The sequence below is a fragment of the Bos indicus genome, chromosome 16 (assembly GCF_029378745.1).
Source record: "Bos indicus isolate NIAB-ARS_2022 breed Sahiwal x Tharparkar chromosome 16, NIAB-ARS_B.indTharparkar_mat_pri_1.0, whole genome shotgun sequence".
Classification (NCBI taxonomy): Eukaryota; Metazoa; Chordata; class Mammalia; order Artiodactyla; family Bovidae; genus Bos; species Bos indicus.
The window spans coordinates 6,787,435-6,807,026 of NC_091775.1; the positions used below are offsets into that span (position 1 = coordinate 6,787,435).

At 38.8% G+C, this 19,592-nt stretch overlaps 1 protein-coding gene across 8 annotated transcripts in view; it reads left to right on the plus strand.

Moving 5' to 3' along the window:
- The window catches only part of KCNT2 (potassium sodium-activated channel subfamily T member 2), a 436,001-nt gene that overhangs the window by 313,812 nt on the left and 102,597 nt on the right, over positions 1-19,592 (plus strand). For all 8 annotated transcript variants that reach the window (XM_070767900.1, XM_070767905.1, XM_070767902.1 and 5 more), the window contains exons 17-18: positions 10,157-10,370; positions 14,715-14,820. In XM_070767900.1, coding sequence (XP_070624001.1) covers positions 10,157-10,370; positions 14,715-14,820 — 320 coding nt within the window. The remainder of the gene's footprint in view (positions 1-10,156; positions 10,371-14,714; positions 14,821-19,592) is intronic.

Sequence of the window (19,592 nt, forward strand, 5' to 3'; positions counted from 1 at the left end):
GGGTAGGAACCTGATTGATGTGCTCCAGGATCAATATAGGGGCCCTCATGATGCAAACACAGTAATTTGATGGTAAGAGTATAAGAGAGGTAGGGAGAGAAGTAAAAAGGGGCCAGATCATGGTGAGCTCTTTAAGTCAATGTAAGAATTGTAGCTTCTACTCAGAGTGAAGTGGGAGTCATCACAGGTTTTCAGTAGAGCAATGGCATGGTCTCACCTATGCTGAACTCCATCTTCACAAAATCACTATGGCTGATGTTAACAATAGATGCTTAGGGTCAAGGATCCAGTGTATTTTCAAGTGGAAGTGGTAGGAGAGAAAAAATTATGGGTATACTTTGAAAGTAGGGTGCCATTATTATTATTTTATGATCAATCTATTTCTTTTTTCTTTTTTTTACTTTACAATATTGTATTGGTTTTGCCATACATCAACATGAATCTGCCATGGGTGTACAGGTGTTCCCCATCCTGAACCCTCTCCTACCTCCCTCCCAATACCATTCGTCTGGGTCATCCCAGTGCACCAGCCCTGAGCATCCTGTATCATGCATCGAACCTGGACTGGCAATTCATTTCACATATGATATTATACATGTTTCAATGTCGTTCTCCCAAATCATCCCACCCTCGCCCTCTCCCACCCACAGAGTCCAAAAGACTGTTCTATACATCTGTGTCTCTTTTGATGTCTTGCATACAGGGTTATTGTTACCATCTTTACCATATACTGTATTGGTGTTTTTCTTTCTGGCTTACTTCACTCTGTATGAGAGGCTCCAGTTTCATTCACCTCATCAGAACTGATTTAAATGCATTCTTGAATTAGAAGTGAACTGTAATAGAGAAGTGTGAAGAACTCAGGATTTTAGTATCAGTTCTGTTCATTTCAGTTACTCAGTTGTGCCCAATGCTCTCTGAACCCATGGACTGCAGCATGGCAGGCTTCCCTGTCATCACCAACTCCCAGAGCTTGTTCAAATTCATATCCATCAAATATGATGCCATCCAACCATCTCATCCTCTGTCATCCCCTTCTCATCCTGCCTTCAAACTTTCCCAGCATCAGGGTCTTTTCCGGTGAGTCAGTTCTTCCCATCATGTGGCCAAATACTGGAGTTTCAGCTTTAGCATCAGTCCTTCCAATGAATATTCAGGACTGATTTCCTGTAGTATGGATTGGTTGGATCTCCTTGCTGTGCAAGGAACTCTCAAGGGTCTTCTCCAACACCACGGGTCAAAAGCATCAATTCTTCAGCATTCAGCTTTCCTTATGGTCCAGTTCTCACATCCATACATGACTACTGGAAAAACCATAGCTTTGACTAGATGGAACTTTATCAGCAAAGTAATGTCTCTGCTTTTTAATATGCTGTCTAGGTTGATCATAGTTTTTCTTCCAAGAAGCAAGCATCTTTTAATTTCATGGCTGCAGTAACCATCTGCAGTGATTTTGGAGCCCAAGAAAATAAAGTCTGTCACTGTTTCCACTGTTCCTCCATCTATTTGCCATGAAGTGATGGAACTGGATACCATGAACTTCATTTTTTGAATGTTGAGTTTTAATCCAGCCTTTTCATTCTCCTCTTTCACTTTCAGCAAGAGGCTCTTTATTTGCTCTTCACTTTCTGCCATAAGGGTGGTATCATCTATGTATATGAGTTTATTGATATTTCTCCTAGCAATCTTGATTCCAGCTTGTGCTTCTTCCAGTCCGGCATTTCACATGATATACTCTGCATATAAGTTAAATAAGTAGGGTGACAGGGTACAGCCTTGACATACTCTTCTGATTTGGAACCAGTCTGTTGTTCCATGGCCGGTGCTAACTGTTGCTTCTTGACCTGCATACAGGTTTCTCAGGAGGTGTGTAAGGTGGTCTGGCATTCCAATCTCTTTAAGAATTTTGCACATTTTATTTTGACCACACAGTCAAAAGCTTTGGCAAAGTCAATAAAGCAGAAGTAGATATTTTTCTGGAACTGTCTTGCTTTTTTGATAATCCAACAAATTTGGCAATTTGATCTCTGGTTTCTCTATCTTTTCTAAATCCAGCTTGAACATCTGGAAGTTCACCGTTCATGTAATGTTGAAGCCTGGCTTGGAGAATTTTAAGCATTACTTTGCTAGTATGTGAGATGAGAGCAATTGTGTGGTTGTTTGAGTATTCTTTGGCAGTGCCTTTCTTTAGGATTGGAATGAAAACGATCTTTTCCAGTCCTATGGCCACTGCTGAGTTTTCCAAATTTGTTGGCATATTGAGTGTAGCACTTTCACAGCATCATCTTTTAGGTTTTGAAAGAGCTCAACTGGAATTCCATCACCTCCACTAACTTTGTTTCCTAAGGCCCACTTGTCTTCACATTCCAGGATGTCTGGCTCTAGGTGAGTGATCACACCAGCATGGTTATCTGGGTCATGAAGATCTTTTTTGTTTAGTTCTTCTGTGTAGTCTTACCACCTCTTCTTAATATCTTCTGCTTCTGCTAAGCCCATACCATTTCTGTTCTTTATTGTGCCCATTTTTTTTTTGAAATATTCCCTTGTATCTCTCATTTTCTGAGTAAGGCTTTCTTTTTCTTTTTTTTTTTTAATTTTATTTTATTTTTAAACTTTACAATATTGTATTGGTTTTGCCAAACATCGAAATGAATCCGCCACAGGTAAGGCTTTCTTATCTCTCCTTGCTATTCTTTGGAACTCTGTATTCAAATGGGTATATATTTCCTTTTCTCCTTTGCCTTTTACCCCTCTTCTTTTCTCAGTTATTTGTAAGGCCTGCTCAGACAACCATTTTGCCTTTTTGCATTTCTTTTTCTTGGGGTTGATTTGATTACTGCCTCCGGTACAATGTCATGAACCTCTGTCCATAGTTCATCGGGTACTCTGTCTATCAAATCTAATCCCGTGAATCTATTTCTCACTTTCACTCTATAAATATAAGGGATTTGATTTAGGTCATACCTGAATGGTCTAGTGGTTTTCCCTTTCTTCAGTTTAAGTCTGAATTTAGCAATAAGGAGTTCATGATCTGTGCCACAGTCAGCTCCCAGTCTTCTTCTTGCTGACTGTCAAGAGCTTCTCCATGTTTGGCTGCAAAGAATATAACCAATCTGATTTCGGTGTTGACAGTCTGGTGATGTCCATGTGTAGAGTCTTCTCTTATGTTGTTGAAAGAGGGTTTTGCTATGATCAGTGCATTCTCTTGGCAAAACTCTAATAGCCTTTGCCCTGCTTCATTTTGTATTCCAAGGCCAAATTTGCCTGTTAGTCCAAATATCTCTTGACTTCCTAGTTCTGCATTCCAGTCCCCTATAATGAAAAGGACATCTTTTTTGAGTGCTAGTTCTAGAAGGTCTTGTAAGTCTTCATAGAACTGTTCAGTTTCAGCTTCTTTATCATTACTGGTCAGGGCATAGAGTTGGATTACTCTGATATTGAATGGGTTACCTTGGAAATGAACAGAGATTGTTCTGTTATTTTTGAGATGGCATCCAAGTGCTTCATTTTGGACTCTTTCATTGACTGCGATGGCTACTCCATATCTTCTAAGGAATTCTTGCACACAGTAGTAGATATAATGGTTACCTGAATTAAATTCACCTATTCCAGTCCATTTTAGTTTACTGATTACTAAAATGTAAATGTTCATGCTTGCCATCTCCTGTTTGACCACTTCTGATTTCCCTTGATTCATGAACCTAACTTCCAGGTTCCTATGCAATATTGCTTTTTACAGCATGGAACTTGACTTCTATCACCAGTCATACCCGCAACTGGACATTGTTTTCTCTTTGGCTCTGTATCTTCATTCTTTCTGGAGTTATTTCTCCACTCTTCTCCAGTAGAATTTTGGGCACCAACCTGGGGAGTTCATCTTTCAGTGTCATATCTTTTGGCCTTTTCATACTGTTCATGGGATTCTCAAGGCAAGAATACTGAAGTGGTTTGCCATTCCCTTCTCCAGTGAACCACATTTTGTCAGAACTCTCCACCATGACCTGACCATCTTGGATGACCCTACAAGGCATGGCTTATAGTTTCATTGAGTTAGGTTTTTAGTATTAGCAGCAGGAAAATGGGAATGGCCATGCATTTAAATGAGAAAGGTATGCAGGGAACCAGCTGAGATATAGAATTCAGTTTGGAATGCAATGCATTTCAAATTTATGTTAGATATTGAGAAAAAATGTCAAATAAGAGATTCAATATAATAGTCTAGAGTTCAGGTCCTACTGTATAGCACAGGGAACTATGATAAACCTATGTTAAACTATGATAAACTTGTGATAAACCATAATGGAAAAGAATATAAAAAAGAATATCTATATCTGTATAGGCTTCCCTGGTGGATCAGTGGTGAAGAATCCACCTGCCAATGCCAGAGACTTGGGTTTTATTCCTGGGTCAGAAAGATCCCATGCAGGAGGAAATGGCAACCCACTCTAGTGTTCTTGCCAGGAAAATCCCATGGACAGAGGAGCCTGGTGGACTACAGTCCATGGGGTCACAAAGAGTTAGACATGACTTAGTATGCACAACATGTGTATAACTGAGTCACTTTGTTGTACAGCAGAAATTAACACAACATTGTAAATTGATTAAAGTAATTTAGAAAAAAAAAAACTGAAATGAGTCTAGAGTTCAGGAGAGAGGTGGTGTATGCTGAAAAAATTAATTTTGGATTCCTGAGCTTATGTGTTATGTTTAAAGTCATGAAACTGAGCAAGATCGTTGAGAAAATGATTGTGGGCAGAAAAGGAATGAAGACAAAGGACCAAATCCTGCAATGTGTCAATATTAAATATCAAGTGAATGAGAAGAAACCAGCAGAGGAAACAAAGAAGGAGATACTGACAAGGGAAACCAGCTGAGTGTCTTGTCCTGGAATCCAAATGAATCCAGTGTGTGGAGAAGGTGTAGTGATCAGCCATGTCTAATGCCTATAATGGTCAAATAACATGAGAATTGAAAATTGGCCATTGAATTTAGTAAAAAAGTGATTGCTCTTTATCTCAATAAGAGCTCTTTCAAGGAAGTGGTAAGTTGGGGAATGCCAGATCAGAGAGGTTTATGACAAAATGTCAGAAGACAACTTAGGGAAACTAGGTCTAGACAACTCTCATAAAATTTTGCTGCATGAGAGTAATGGAAATAAACATAAACAAATGAGACCTGAAAGTGAAAGTCACTCAGTCACTTCCAACTCTGCAACCCTGCGGACTATACAGTCCATGAAATTCTCCAGGCAAGAATACTGGGGTGGATAGCCTTTCCCTTCTCTGGGGGATCTTCCCAACCTAGGGATCAAACCAGGTCTCCTGCATTGCAGGCAGACCTAATTAAACTCAAAAACTTTTGCACAGCAAAGGAAACCATAAACAAAATGAAAAGGCAACCCACATAATGAGAGAAAATGTTTGTAAATGATGTGACCAAATAGAGATTAGTCTCCAAAATTTACAAACAGCTTATACAGTTTAATGTTATCAAAACAAACCACCCAATCCAAAATGGGTGGAAGACCTAAACATTTCTCCAAAGAAGACCTACAGATGGCCAAGAGCCACATGAAAAGATGTTCAACATCACTAAATTTTAGAGAAATACAAATCAAAACTAAAATGAGATATTACCTAACACCAATCAAAATGTCTATCATCAAAAAAACCCACAAACAATAAATGAGTATAGTGAGAAGGGACCCATCCTACACTGTTGGTGGGAATGTAAATTGGTACAGCCACTATAGAAAACAGTATGGAGTTTTCTTAAGAAACTAAAACTAGGTCCAGCAACCCCACTCCTGGGCGTATATCTGGAGAAAAACATAATTTGACAAGACACATGCACATTGATATTACAGCACTATTTATCATAGTCAAGAAGTAGAAGCAACCTAAGTGGTCATGAATGGAAGAAGAGATAAAGATGTGGCACATATATACAATGGAATATTACTCAGCCATGACAAACAGTGAAATAATGCCATTTGCAGCAACATGAATCTAAAAATTGTCATATTGAGTAAAGTCAGCCAGACAAAAGAGAAATATTGTATGATATAGCTCATATGTGGAATCTAAAAAAATATGATACAAATGACTTTGTTTATAAAACAGAAACAGACTCACAGAGACTTAGAGAACTAACCATAGTTACTAGGGAGAGGGCAGGGCTGGGGAAAGATAGGGAGTTTGGGATTGACATGTACACACTGCCATATTTAAAATGGATAGCCTACTTTTTGGTGCAGGGAACTCTGTTCCATAGTTAATGGTCTAAACAGGAAAAGAATTCAAAAGGGCAATAACTGAATCACCTGCTGTCCACTTGAAACTGACACAACATTGTTAGTCAACTGCACTCCAATATAGAAAAAAAAAGTTAAATAAATAAATAGAACGTATAACAAAACAGTATATTAAAAAGCAGAGACATTCCTTTGCCAACAAAGGTCCTTCTAGTCAAGGCTATGGTTTTTCCAGTGTTCATGTATGGATGTGAGAGTTGGACTGCAAAGAAAGCTGAGCGCTGAAGAATTGATGCTTTTGAACTGTGGTGTTGGAGAAGACTCTTGAGAGTCCCTTGCACAGCAAGGAGATCCAACCAGTCCTAAAGGAGATCAGTCCTGGGTGTTCATTGGAAGGACTGAGGTTGAAGCTGAAACTCCAATACTTTGGCCACCTCATGTGAAGAACTGACTCATTGAAAAGACCCTGATGCTGGGAAAGATTGAGGGCAGGAGGAGACGGGGACGACAGAGGATGAGACGGTCAGATGGCATCACTGACTCAATGGACATGAGTTTGGGTAAACTCCAGGAGTTGGTGATGGACAGGGAGGCCTGGGGTGCTGCGGTCCATGGGGTCACAAAGAGTCGGACACAGCTTAGTGACTGAACTGAACTGCTGCTGCTGCTAAGTCACTTCAGTCATGTCCGACTCTGTGCGACCCCATTGACGGAAGCCCACCAGGCTCCCCAGTCCCTCGGATTCTCCAGGCAAGAACACTGGAGTGGGTTGCCATTTCCTTCCCCAATGCATGAAATGAAAAGTTAAAAGGGAAGTCACTCAGTCGTGTCCAACTTTTAGTGACCCCATGGACTACAGCCTACCAGGTCCTCCATCCATGGGATTTTCCAGGCAAGAGTACCGGAGTGGGGTGACATTGCCTTCTCTGGAACTGAACTGAACTGACAACGAAACAGACTCACAGAGAAGAAAGTAGTGGTTAGCAGTGGGGAGAGTGGCAAAATAGGTGAAAGGAATTAAGAGGTACAGACTACCAGATACAAGGATATAATGTATAGCACAAGGAATATCATCAATACTTTATAATAACTTATCTGGGGTATAATCTATAAAAACATTGAATCACTGTGTTGTACACCTGAAACTAATATAAGATTGTAAGTCAAGTTACTTCTGTTAAAAACAAAATAAAGCTAGTTAAGTCAACACAGGGTTGGTGTACAAGGAAAACAGTGAAAGACAGTGGGTATGGACTCTGAAGATGAATGATACAGAGCTGGGATATCATAAGGGGTGGAGGGAAAATGCTCTGAAAGAAGCAGTGAGAACTCTGAGGGTATTTCCCCACTAGGAAAACACAGGCACTCTTTTGGTGTTGCAACCTTCAGAATTACAAGGAGAGATATCAGAGAAGAGCCAGGTTTTGTTAGGTGAAGGAAAGGTTCAAACAAGAAGTTGTTTCTGTAATTGTAACTTTTAAAACTGTGTCTTCCCTGCTAAATTTTGACTTTCTCATGATCACATACCCCCATACTCAGCTTGGTGCCAAATATCAGTGTGGGCAGAATTATCAGGAAGTAACCAAGTTTCCTGTGTTGAGCAGGAAGATGATAAGGAGGTAGTTGGAAGTGATGTGGAGACAAACATATTTGGGAGGAGGTGAAATTCAGAGAACATAGCTCCTTGGGAAGTAGATGGGGATTTAACTCTCAAAACAAGAGTAGGGTTGAGTTTTACATAAATATGGATGTGTCTCTTTCCTTCCAAACAGAAATGAAAGGTGAAAAGTTTGTTGAAGCCTTCTTGTTTACTTGGTTGAACATAGGGAATTGAAGGATTTCTTCAATAGAAAGACAACTTTCTTTCAAAAGATAAAAATAATCTTACTTCAAAAGATCGCTTTTCCCTCTAAATTATACAGTGTGGTCCTCTGCAGAGGATAAATGTCATAAATGTGGATTTTAATTTATAATATTAGGATGCAGATCATATATGGTTTTATTTTGATGAATCAAATTTATAAAATTTAATGTTTAATCAGATCCACTCACCTGATTAATGGAAAAGTTAATCTCATTTTCTCTAGGATCCTCATCTCCCTCCCAAGATGGATTGAACTATAAATTAATCCTTGTTTGTGGTGCTAAAAAGTTACTGGAGTGTATAGTTTCTGATGCCAGCCACTTTTACCTTTGCTCAGAAATGGTGGTCATCATATTGTTTTCTCAAGCACAGTCATTCTAGACACATTGTGTCATGCCCCTCAAAGGAGTCTTCCCCATTAACAGCAGACACACCAGGCTCCCTCTAATCTGAGTATCATGAACAGTATTTTCAGAGGTCCTAGCTTCTGAAACTTGAGTACCACATTTATTTCAATATTGAGAAATACCCAGATAGAGAACTCAGATGGTCTCCCCCATCTTGGTTCTATCAACTCTCACATTCAGAAACATTGCCTATTTTAATCCCTTCTTGTGTTGTTGTTGTTCAGTCATGTCTGATCTTTGCAACCCCATGACTGCAGCACACCAGGCTTCCCTGTCCATCACCAACTCCCGGAGCTTGCTCAAACTCATGTCCATCCAGTCGGTGATGCCATTCAGCCATCTTGTCCTCTGTCACCCCCTTCTCCTCCTGCTCTCAGTCTTTCCCAGCATCAAGGTATTTCTCAGAGGTTTTTAGAATTCAGTTGCTGACTTCTTTGTCCATGCAACAAAGAAAGAGATGCTAAAACCCCTGAGGTTTTTTTCTCCCTTTGAAATCTCAGGCTCTTACAGTGAAGAAGGTTGTAAGATCAGATAGAAGTTTCAAGGAAATGGAGAGTGTTTTAATAGTTGCTTCAAAAAATAATACAAAATGGAGACTCAGGGCTTTCAGAAGGATGGCCAGCTATCCATAAATACATTAATGAAGTCAGTGATTGTGAAATATGGTGGCAGTCATCCATTAGATTGATTTTTTTTTCTCCAGAAAGGGAGAGACAGTCACTTTCCATAAATTGGTGTTTATACTAATTTTTAAATGTTACTTAAATATCTCAGAGGAATTTGTTTCTTCCATTTACTGTTCCTTGAGTATTCCAAGGAGTCAAAGCCTTAAGCTATTTAAATTCTCTGTTCTTACTGCCTCAAGGCATTTCCATGACTTGTGTACTCATGATTTTCTTTTTATGTCAAAAAATCAAATGTAATGATTTCGGAGTATAGCTTCTCATCACTGGGTGAAAAGTTCATCCTTTCCCCTGCTCCCTGTCCCCACTATACTACATCACATAACATAATTCTGTTTTATTTTCTGCATGGTATTTAGCATTATTGAGAATTAGTTTTTCCATTTCTTTGTCCATTTGATTATCTTAAAGACAAATCTATATGCATAGGAACATTGTCTCTCTTATTCCTTGAATATCTTGAGTGCCTAGAATTGTGCTTGCCACAGAGAAGGGCTTAATAAATATAAACATTAATTATTCAAATATTAAAAAGTAGTTATAAATCAGTAAAAAAAAGATAACTCAACAATATAAGGAGAAAAGATATGATGAGATATCGATAAAAGTGAAATGGACCAAAAGTTTTCATTAATTTAAAATAAATATAAATTTAAGCAATTTTTAAAATTTAAATGTCTAAGCATTTCATGATTTCACAAATCTTTTTTCATGCTATAGACCTAATTGTAGCAAATACACTTTTGCACAAATACAGAATTTTTTATCCCTGTGGGTAAAAATGCTCAAACTAAAAATAAGTAAATCATTTTTGAGATTAAAGGGTAAACAGTGCATAGTATATTTCCTGGTTATACTGACTGTGTTTCATCTCACTTTAATCATTAAATGATTGCTAGTCCTATAGGTGGCAAACACTTTGATGGATTTTCATTTCTCATTGTTCCAGGTACTGTGGCCATAGACTTGCAAGACACAAGCTGCAGATCAGCAAGTGGCCCTACCCTGTCTCTTCCTACAGAAGGAAGTAAAGAAGTCAGAAGACCCAGCATTGCTCCCGTTTTAGAGGTTGCAGACACGTCATCAATTCAAACATGTGATCTTCTAAGTGATCAATCAGAAGATGAAACTACACCAGATGAAGAAATGTCCTCGAACTTGGAGTATGTTTGTAAGGTTTACTGGGACTTGTGCTTGCCCTGAAAAACTAATGTCCTTCCCTTCTGGACATCCCAGAATCAGTCCTACATACTTCTGTCAAAACACTCTTCTTATTAGCCGGTATCTCTCTTGATGATAAAGTATTCTAAACACTTGAATTTCTGGCTTAAACGGCTATTTACAGCTTCATTTTTCTCTATGTTAGCCTTTATCCTTAAAGAAAAAAAAATGTATATCAGTATTTCCATGATAAATCTATATTACATTTTACTTTTTTTCTTTAAGGATACAGTTTGTATTTTTCATTTTTATTAAAAATAAGTAATAATGCTTTTATTAAATTATAATGTGCCTTCTACCTTTAGTTTGTTTTTCTACTTCCATATTGAAGTTCAATCAATTATTTAGTATATGTAATGCAGCTTCTTCCATTAAGCTCTTGTTTGTCTCAGCATTCAGCAATCTTTTTTATTTAATATACATCAATAATGTTTTGAATGAATGAATAAATGAACTACAGTTCATTTAACTAAGATTCCATAATAAATAGTATCAATATTTAAGCTATTGATCACATTTTAGCCTATAGTAAAGTTTGTTTACGTGTCTATTTCATGTATTATGTTGGTATTTCTTAAGGAAAGCACAGTGTTCAACTGCCTTGACAGTGGAGTCCAAAGGAATTTGTGTCCCTTGGCAGTTTCACTTTATACTGGTTGGGTACAAGTGGCTTTGTTTAAAATCATCTGACCTACAATGCTTTATCTGTAAATAGGGTTCATATGAAGATTAATTGAGATAATAGAGAAATGTACTTAGAACAATTGTTTGTGCAGAGTAAGCGTTCAGTGAGTATCAATTACTATTAGGTGTAGTACTAGTCCTAGTGCTAATGGTAACATCACTCAGGCACTTCTAATATTTTTCATATAATAGAAGTTCAGTCAATGTTGAACTGAACTAAAATATACTGAAATATAATTGGAATGTAGAAAACTCCTTCTATTAATCTTTCACACTTTCAAATATTTATTACAAGAAACTTAGACATATCCACAGAGGACAATTTCACTCTCCAAGAAATTAATAACACTCAAATAGATTTATGAAATATTTGACAAGAAGAAGGAACAGTTTGACCACCAGTATATTTCTAGAAATGGTGCTGTGATAGAAATTCTTTCTTTACATGTACTTCAGAAAAATTGAGAGGTTGAATATTTTTTATTTCTAGAAAAATGGAAAAGACATTGAAGTAATAGAGGAGACTGTCAACTTCTAAATTTGCAAAATATTCTCCATTTTACTGTCTTAGCTAATGATGTCTGAAAAACAGTTCTAACTAGGTTTGAAATTTCATGGTTTGAAAGATACATTTTCTTAATCAAAAAAGAGCTTTCACATTGGATAAAAGAACTTTTCCTCCACTAAATTTTCTTTTGTCTCTTCAGTTCAGTTCAGTTATTCATTCGTGTCCGACTCTTTGCAACCCCATGAATCGCAGCACATCAGGCCTCCCTGTTCATCACCAACTCCCAGAGTTTACTCAAACTCATGTCCATCGAGTCGGTGATGCCATCCAGCCATCTCATCCTCTGTCATCCCCTTCTCTTCCTGCCCCCAATCCCTCCCAGCATCAGAGTCTTTTCCAATGAGTCAACTCTTCTCATGAAGTGGCCAAAGTATTGGAGTTTCAGTTTTAGCATCAATCCTTCCAATGAACACCCAGGACTGATCTCCTTTAAAATGGACTGGTTGAATCTCCTTGCAGTCCAAAGAGATCTCAAGAGTCTTCTCCACACCACAGCTCAAAAGTATCAATTCTTCAGCGCTCAGCTTTCTTCACAGTCCAACTCTCACATCCATACATGACCAGTGGAAAAACCATAGCCTTGACTAGACGGACTTTTGTTGGCGAAGTAATGTCTCTGCTTTTTAATATACTATCTAGGTTGGTCATAACTTTCCTTTCAAGGAGTAAGTGTCTTTTAATTTCATGGCTGCAATCACCATCTGCAGTGATTTTGGAGCCCAAAATAATCCCATGAAGTGATGGGACCGGATGCCATGATCTTAGTTTTCTGAATGTTGAGTTTTATGCCAACTTTTTCACTCTCCTCTTTCACTTTCATTAAGAGGCTCTTTATATCCTCTTCATTTTCTGCCATAAGGGTGATGTCATCTGCATATCTGAGGTTATTGATATTTCTCCCAGCAATCTTGATTCCAGCTTGTGCTTCATTCAGCCCAGCATTTCTCATGATGTACTCTGCATATAAGTTAAATAAGCAGGGTAACAATATACAGCCTTGACGAACTCCTTTTCCTGTTTGGAACCAGTCTGTTCTTCCATGTCCAGTTCTAACTGTTGCTTCCTGACCTGCATTTAGGTTTCTCAAGAGGCAGGTCAGGTGGTCTGGTATTCCCATCTCTTTCAGAATTTTCCACAGTTTATTGTGATCCACACACTCAAAAGCTTTGGCATATAGATGTTTTCTGGAACTCTCTTGCTTCTTCGATGATCCAGTGGATGTTGGCAATTTGGTCTCTAGTTCCTCTGCCTTTTCTAAAGCCAGCTTGAACATCTAGAAGTTCACAGTTCATGTATTGCTGAAGCCTGGCTTGGAGAATTTTGTGCATTACTTTACTAGCGTGTGAGATGAGTGCAATTGTGTGGTCATTTGAGCATTCTTTGGCATTGCCTTTCTATGGGATTGGAATGAAAACTGACCTATTCCAGTTTCCACTGCTCAGTTTTCCAGATTTGCTGGCATATTGAGTGCGGCACTTTCACAGCATCATTTTTCAGGATTTGAAAGAGCTCAACTAGAATTCCATCATCTCCACTAGCTTTGTTCGTAGTGATGCTTTCTAAGGCCCACTTGACTTCCCATTCCAGGATGTCTGGCTCTAGGTCAGTGATCACACCATCGTGATTATCTGGGTCATGAAGATCTTTTTTGTACAGTTCTTCTGTGTATTCTTGCCACCTCTTCTTAATATCTTCTGCTTCTGTTAGGTCCATACCATTTCTGTCCTTTATTGAGCCCATCTTTGCATGAAATTTTCCCTTGGTATCTCTAATTTTCTTGAAGAGATCTCTAGTCTTTCCCATTCTATTGTTATCCTCTATTTCTTTGCACTGATCGCTGAGGAAGGCTTTCTTATCTCTCCTTGCTATTCTTTGAAACTCTGCATTCAGATGCTTATATCTTTCATTTTCTCCTTTGCTTTTTGCTGCTCTTCTTTTCACAGCTATTTGTAAGGCCTCCCTAAACAGCCATTTTGCTTTTCTGCACTTGTTTTCCATGGGGATGGTCTTGATCTCTGTCTCCTGTACAATGTCATGAACCTCATTCCATAGTTCATCAGGCACTTAAATCTATTTCTCACTTCCACTGTATAATCATAAGGGATTTGATTTAGGTCATACCTGAATGGTCTAGTGGTTTTCCCTATTTTCTTCATTTTAAGTCTGAATTTGGCAATAAGGAGTTCATGATCTGAGCCACAGTCAGCTCCCGGTCTTGTTTTTGCTGACTGTACAGAGCTTCTCCATCTTTGGCTGCAAAGAATATAATCAGTCTGATTTCGTTGTTGACCATCTGATGAAGTCCATGAATTTTGTCTCTTAATTTTCATTTATACTGTTACTTTGATAGCTTCACTTTGAAAATCTTATAGCATAATGTGCAGGTGACTATCTTGTAAAGTCAATAAACAAACCAATTATCTTTGATAATATTTAAACATTATTTCACCAATAACTCTGGTTTTGGTGTGGGTCTTATGGAATAGTTCACGCAACCATTTACTTTTTTTTCCTAAAAAAAAAAATTCATGACTCATGAATATTGATAGAGTGAATCATAGTAATGAATTTTGCTTTAAATATGTTTTATAAAAAACATTGCTATTTTCTAAAATATATCTAAATCTTTTAAACTGAAGATTGGAAAGGATCAGTTAGTTAATATTTTAGAATTTATGGTCTTTGCTTCAACTATTCACCTCTGTTTCTGAAGAGATTTGTGAGCATGGCCGTATTCTGACAGAATTTCAGTTGTGGACACTGAAATTTAAATTTCATTTAATTTTCATATGAGATGAAATAGTACTCTTCTTTTGACTTTTTTCAGCCTTTTAAACATATGAAAACTAGTTCACAAAACCATGTCAACTTTGGTCCATGGCCCTTGTTCCAAATTGTTTCTTTATCAGAATATAACTGCAGCACAAAACGTTACTGCATCTAACTTTGTCAAAGTGAGGAATTGACGACAACTGATTTGTCAGACTTTGCCTGCATTATTAAAGGTAATTAGGTATTTCATATTGTTTTACAGATATGCTAAAGGCTACCCACCTTACTCTCCATACATAGGAAGTTCACCCACTTTTTGTCATCTCCTTCATGAAAAAGTACCATTTTGCTGCTTAAGACTAGACAAGGTAAGCACTTCAGGCTGTTATTCTCTGTAAAACTAAAACGATGGCATTGTGTAGTTGCATGCATTTATATAATTTTGTACAGTTTTTTGACTGAAATATGTTTATAGAGTATTATCTTTCAAATGTAAATGTTATACATAAGGTGGTGAATTTTACTTTTTTTAACTGCACTAATGATTACCCCCAGAGAAAGCAATGGCACCCCACTCCAGTACTCTTGCCTGGAAAATCCCATGGACAGAGGAGCCTGGTAGGCTGCAGTCCATGGGGTCACTAAGAGTCGGAAACGACTGAGCGACTTCACTTCCACTTTTCACTTTCATGCATTGGAGAAGGAAATGGCAACCCACTCCAGTGTTCTTGTCTGGAGAGTCCCAGGGACAGGGGAGCCTGGTGGGCTGAGTCTATGGGGTCGCACAGAGTCGGACACGACTAAAGCGACTTAGCAGCAGCAGCAATGATTACCCAGTACTTTACCCTCCACTGATGTATTTGAGGAGTTGGTCAGTCATGTTTTTAAAAGGAAAACAAAGGTACCAGGGCCACAAACCAGAGTCCTCCCCAGATCACTTTGGCCAAATATGCTCTATGTATTTTACTAGGCATTTTTGCCTCAAATCTCAAAGTGGAATTGCTTGATGTGATGCAAGTTAGGTAGTCTATGTGTCATTCACAAAGATTCATTATCAATTAGACTGGAAGTGTCTTATTTAATGACTCCTTCTCTGAAGATTTTATACTGGTTCTGGTTCCTGCCTGGATGTTCAGGAGAAATCATCCAAAACAGAAACATTGTAAGAAAGTGGGCATTTTTATCTTTTTCACAGCAGGCCGTTGGACATGACCTGTGTAAGAATTTATTTTCCTAACGAATAAGAAAGCACATAAAAAGGACACTCTGCAACTCCCCACCTCCCAGAAATTAAAACGTACAACTAATTCTAACCAGGAATTTCTTCTTTTATTCTAAATTTCAGAGTTACCTGGTATAAAAATCCCAGCTCTATGCTTATAGGCTTTACAATTTGGAGAGATAACTTTATCATTAAATTTCAATTTCCATCTCTCTGTGTTTGTTTAGTCATTCAGTGCTCCCTTGATGGGTCACACAGTAGCAAATCCTCCTGCAATGCAGGAGACCCGGATTCCATCCCTGGGTTGGGAAGATCCCCAGAAGTAACCCACTTCAATATTCTTGCTTGGAGAATCCCATGGACACAGGAGTCTGGGCTGGCTGCAGATCATGGGGTCGTTAAGAATTAGACATGACTGAGTGGCTTACCACAAGCAGGGAGCCCAGGAGAGCTCAGTCAGTAGATCATCATACTTTTAATCTGAGGGTCCAGGGTTCAAAGTCACTGTTTGGGTAAGGTTGACCTTTTGGGCTTCCCTGGCTCTCATTCCCTAGAGAATTCTCCTGTAATACAGGAGAGGTGGGTTCAATCCTTGGGTCAAGAAGATCCCCTGGAGAAAGAAACCAACTCAAGTATTCTTGCCTGGAGAATTCCATGGACAGAGGAGCCTAGCAGGCTACAGTCCATTGGGTCCCAAGAGTTGAACATGACTTACTGACTAAACTACCAATCAGGGAACCGGATACAAGAAAAAGCTAGGCTTTCAGAGGTGAGTCTTGTTGAAGGAGAAATGGAGACTTTCAAAGCCAAAAGATGATAATCTGTCTCTAAGAAGGAAAAATTTCTGGTTGTTATTGATTAGTCTATGACATTTGGGATTATCCATTCTTTAGGTGGCATCAGTCTGGTTGGTGCCATTTCTTAGAAGGAATGGAGTAGCCATAATAGTTAACAAAAGAGTCTGAAACGCAGTACTTGGATGCAATCTCAAAATGACAGAATAATCTCTGTTCGTTTCCAAGGCAAACCATTCAATATCACAGTAATCTATGCCCCAACCAGTAATGCTGAAGAAGCTGACGTTGAACAGTTCTATGAAGATCTACAAGAACTTCTAGAACTAACACTCAAAAAAGATACTCTTTTCATCATAGGGGACGGGAATGCAAAACTAGGAAGTCAAGAAATACCTGGAGTAACAGGCAAATTTGGCCTTGGAGTACAGAATGAACCAGGGCAAAGACTAATAGAGTTTTGCCGAGAAAATGCACTGGTCATAGCAAACACCCTCTTCCAACAACACAAGAGAAGACTCTACACATGGACATCACCAGATGGTCAATACCAAAATCAGATTGATTATATTCTTTGCAGCCAAAGATGGAGATGCTCTATACATTGAACAAAAACAAGACTGGGAGCTGACTCTGGCTCAGAAAATAACTCCTTATTGGCAAATTCAGACTTAAATTGAAGAAAGTAGGGAAAACCACTAGACCATTCAGGTATGACCTAAATCAAATTCTTTGCAATTATGCAGTAGAAGAGAGAGATAGATTCAAGGGATTAAATCTAATAGACAGACTTCCTGAAGAACTATGGATGGAGGTTTGTGACATTTTACAGGAGGCAGTGATCAAGAACATCCTTAAGAAAAAGAATTGCAAAAAGGCAAGATAGTTTTCTGAGGAGGCCTTACAAATAGCTGTGAAAAGAGAAGCAAAAGGCAAAGGAGGAAAGGAAGATATACCCATTTGAAATCAGAGTTCCAAAGAATAGCAAGGAGAGATAAGAAAGCCTTCCTCAGTGATCAATGCAAAGAAATAGAGGAAAATAATAGAATGGGAAAGACTAGGGATCTCTTCAATAAAATTAGAGGTACCAAGGGAAAATTTCATGCAAAGATGGGCACAATAAAGGACAGAAATGGTATGGACCTAACAGAAGCAGAAGATATTAAGAAGAGGTGGCAAGAATACACAGAAGAACTGTACAAAAAAGATCTTCATGACCCAGATAATCACAATGGTATGATCACTGACCTAGAGCCAGACATCCTGGAATGCGAAGTCAAGTGGGCCTTAGAAAGCATCACTACAAACAAAGCTAGTGGAGGTGATGGAATTCCAGTTGAGCGATTTCAAATCCTGAAAGATGAAGCTGTGAAAGTGCTGCACTCAAAATGCCAACAAATGTGGAAAACTGAGTAGGGCCACAGGACTGGAAAAGGTCAGTTTTCATTCCAATCCCAAAGAAAGGCAATGCCAAAGAATGTTAAAATGACCGTACACTTGCACTCATCTCACATGCTAGCAAAGTAATGCTCAAAATTCTCTACGCCAGGCTTCAATAGTATTTAATCTGTGAACTTCCAGATGTTCAAGGGGATTTACAAAAGGCACGTGAACCAGAGATCAAATTGCCAACATCCACTGGATCATAGATAAAGCAAAAGAGTTCCAGAAAAATATCTACTTCACTTTATTGACTATGCCAAAAGCTTTGAGTATGTGGATCACAACAAACTGTGGAAAATTCTTAAACAGATGGGAATACCAGACCACCTGACCTGCCTCTTGAGAAATCTGTATGCAGGTCAGGAAGCAACAGTTAGAACTGGACATGGAACAACAGACTGGTTCCAAATAGGGAAAGGAGTACATCAAGGCTGTATATTGTCACCCTGCTTATTTAACTTATATGCAGAGTACATCATGAGAAATGCTGGGCTGGTTGAAGCACAGGCTGGCATCAAGATTGCCAGGAGAAATATCAGTAACCTCAGATATGCAGAAGACACCACCCTTGTGACAGTGAAGAAGAACTAAAGAGCTTCTTGATGAAAGGGAAAGAGGAGAGTAAAAATCTGGCTTAAAATTCAACATTTAGAAAACTAAGATCATGGCATCCAGTCCCATCACTCATGGCAGATAGATGGGAAAACAGTGGAAACAGTGGCAGACTTTATTTTGGGGGGCTCCGAAATCACTGCAGATGGTGACTGCAGCCATGATATTAAAAGACACTTGCTCCATGGAAGAAATGTTATGACCAACCTAGATAGCATATTAAAAAGCAGAGACATTACTTTGCCAACAAAGGTCCATCTAGTCAAAGCCATAGTTTTTCCCATAATCATTTATGGATGTGATAGTCGGACTATAAAGAAAGCTGAGATCCAAAGAATTGATGCTTTTGAACTGTGGTGTTGGAGAAGACTCTTAAGTGTCCCTTGGACAGCAAGGAGATCCTACCAGGCCATCCTAAAGGAGATCAGTCCTGAATATTCATTGGAAAGACCAATGCTGAAGCTGAAACTCCATTACTTTGGCCGCCTGATGGGAAGAACTGACTCATTTGAAAAGACCTGGATGCTGGGAAAGAGTGAAGGCAGGAAGAGAAAGGGTCTACAGAAGATGAGATGGTTGGATGGCATCACCTGCTCAATGGACATGAGTTTGAGTAAACTCTGGGAGTTGGTGATGGACAGGGAGGCGTGTCATGCTGCAGTACATGGGGCCACAAAGCGTCGGACACAACTGAGCAACTGAACTGAACTGAACTGAGTCTGTTTGGAGGTGGTAGTCTGCTCTGCAAATGAGTGCCCACTTTGTGATTAGAGGGTGGGGTTAGGCAGCCAACCCTGCTGCATCTATGGAGTCTGTGAGCAAGGATTTTGTTGCCCAGTCTGCTTTATATGAGCATCAGCAGGCTCCTTCCTGGACAGGGTTTATCAAAAATAAATTCCATGTTATATCCTTGTGTTATTTTTTCTTGCTAATTATGCTGCTTCTAAATTTACTAAAGTAGTTCTTTTTCCTCACTTGAGCTCATAAAAATGAAGTACTTAATAATCTCAGCCCCAACCTGGCACCTTCTCCTTCCATAATCTCTTTGTAAAGGACCTAAATTTGTGTG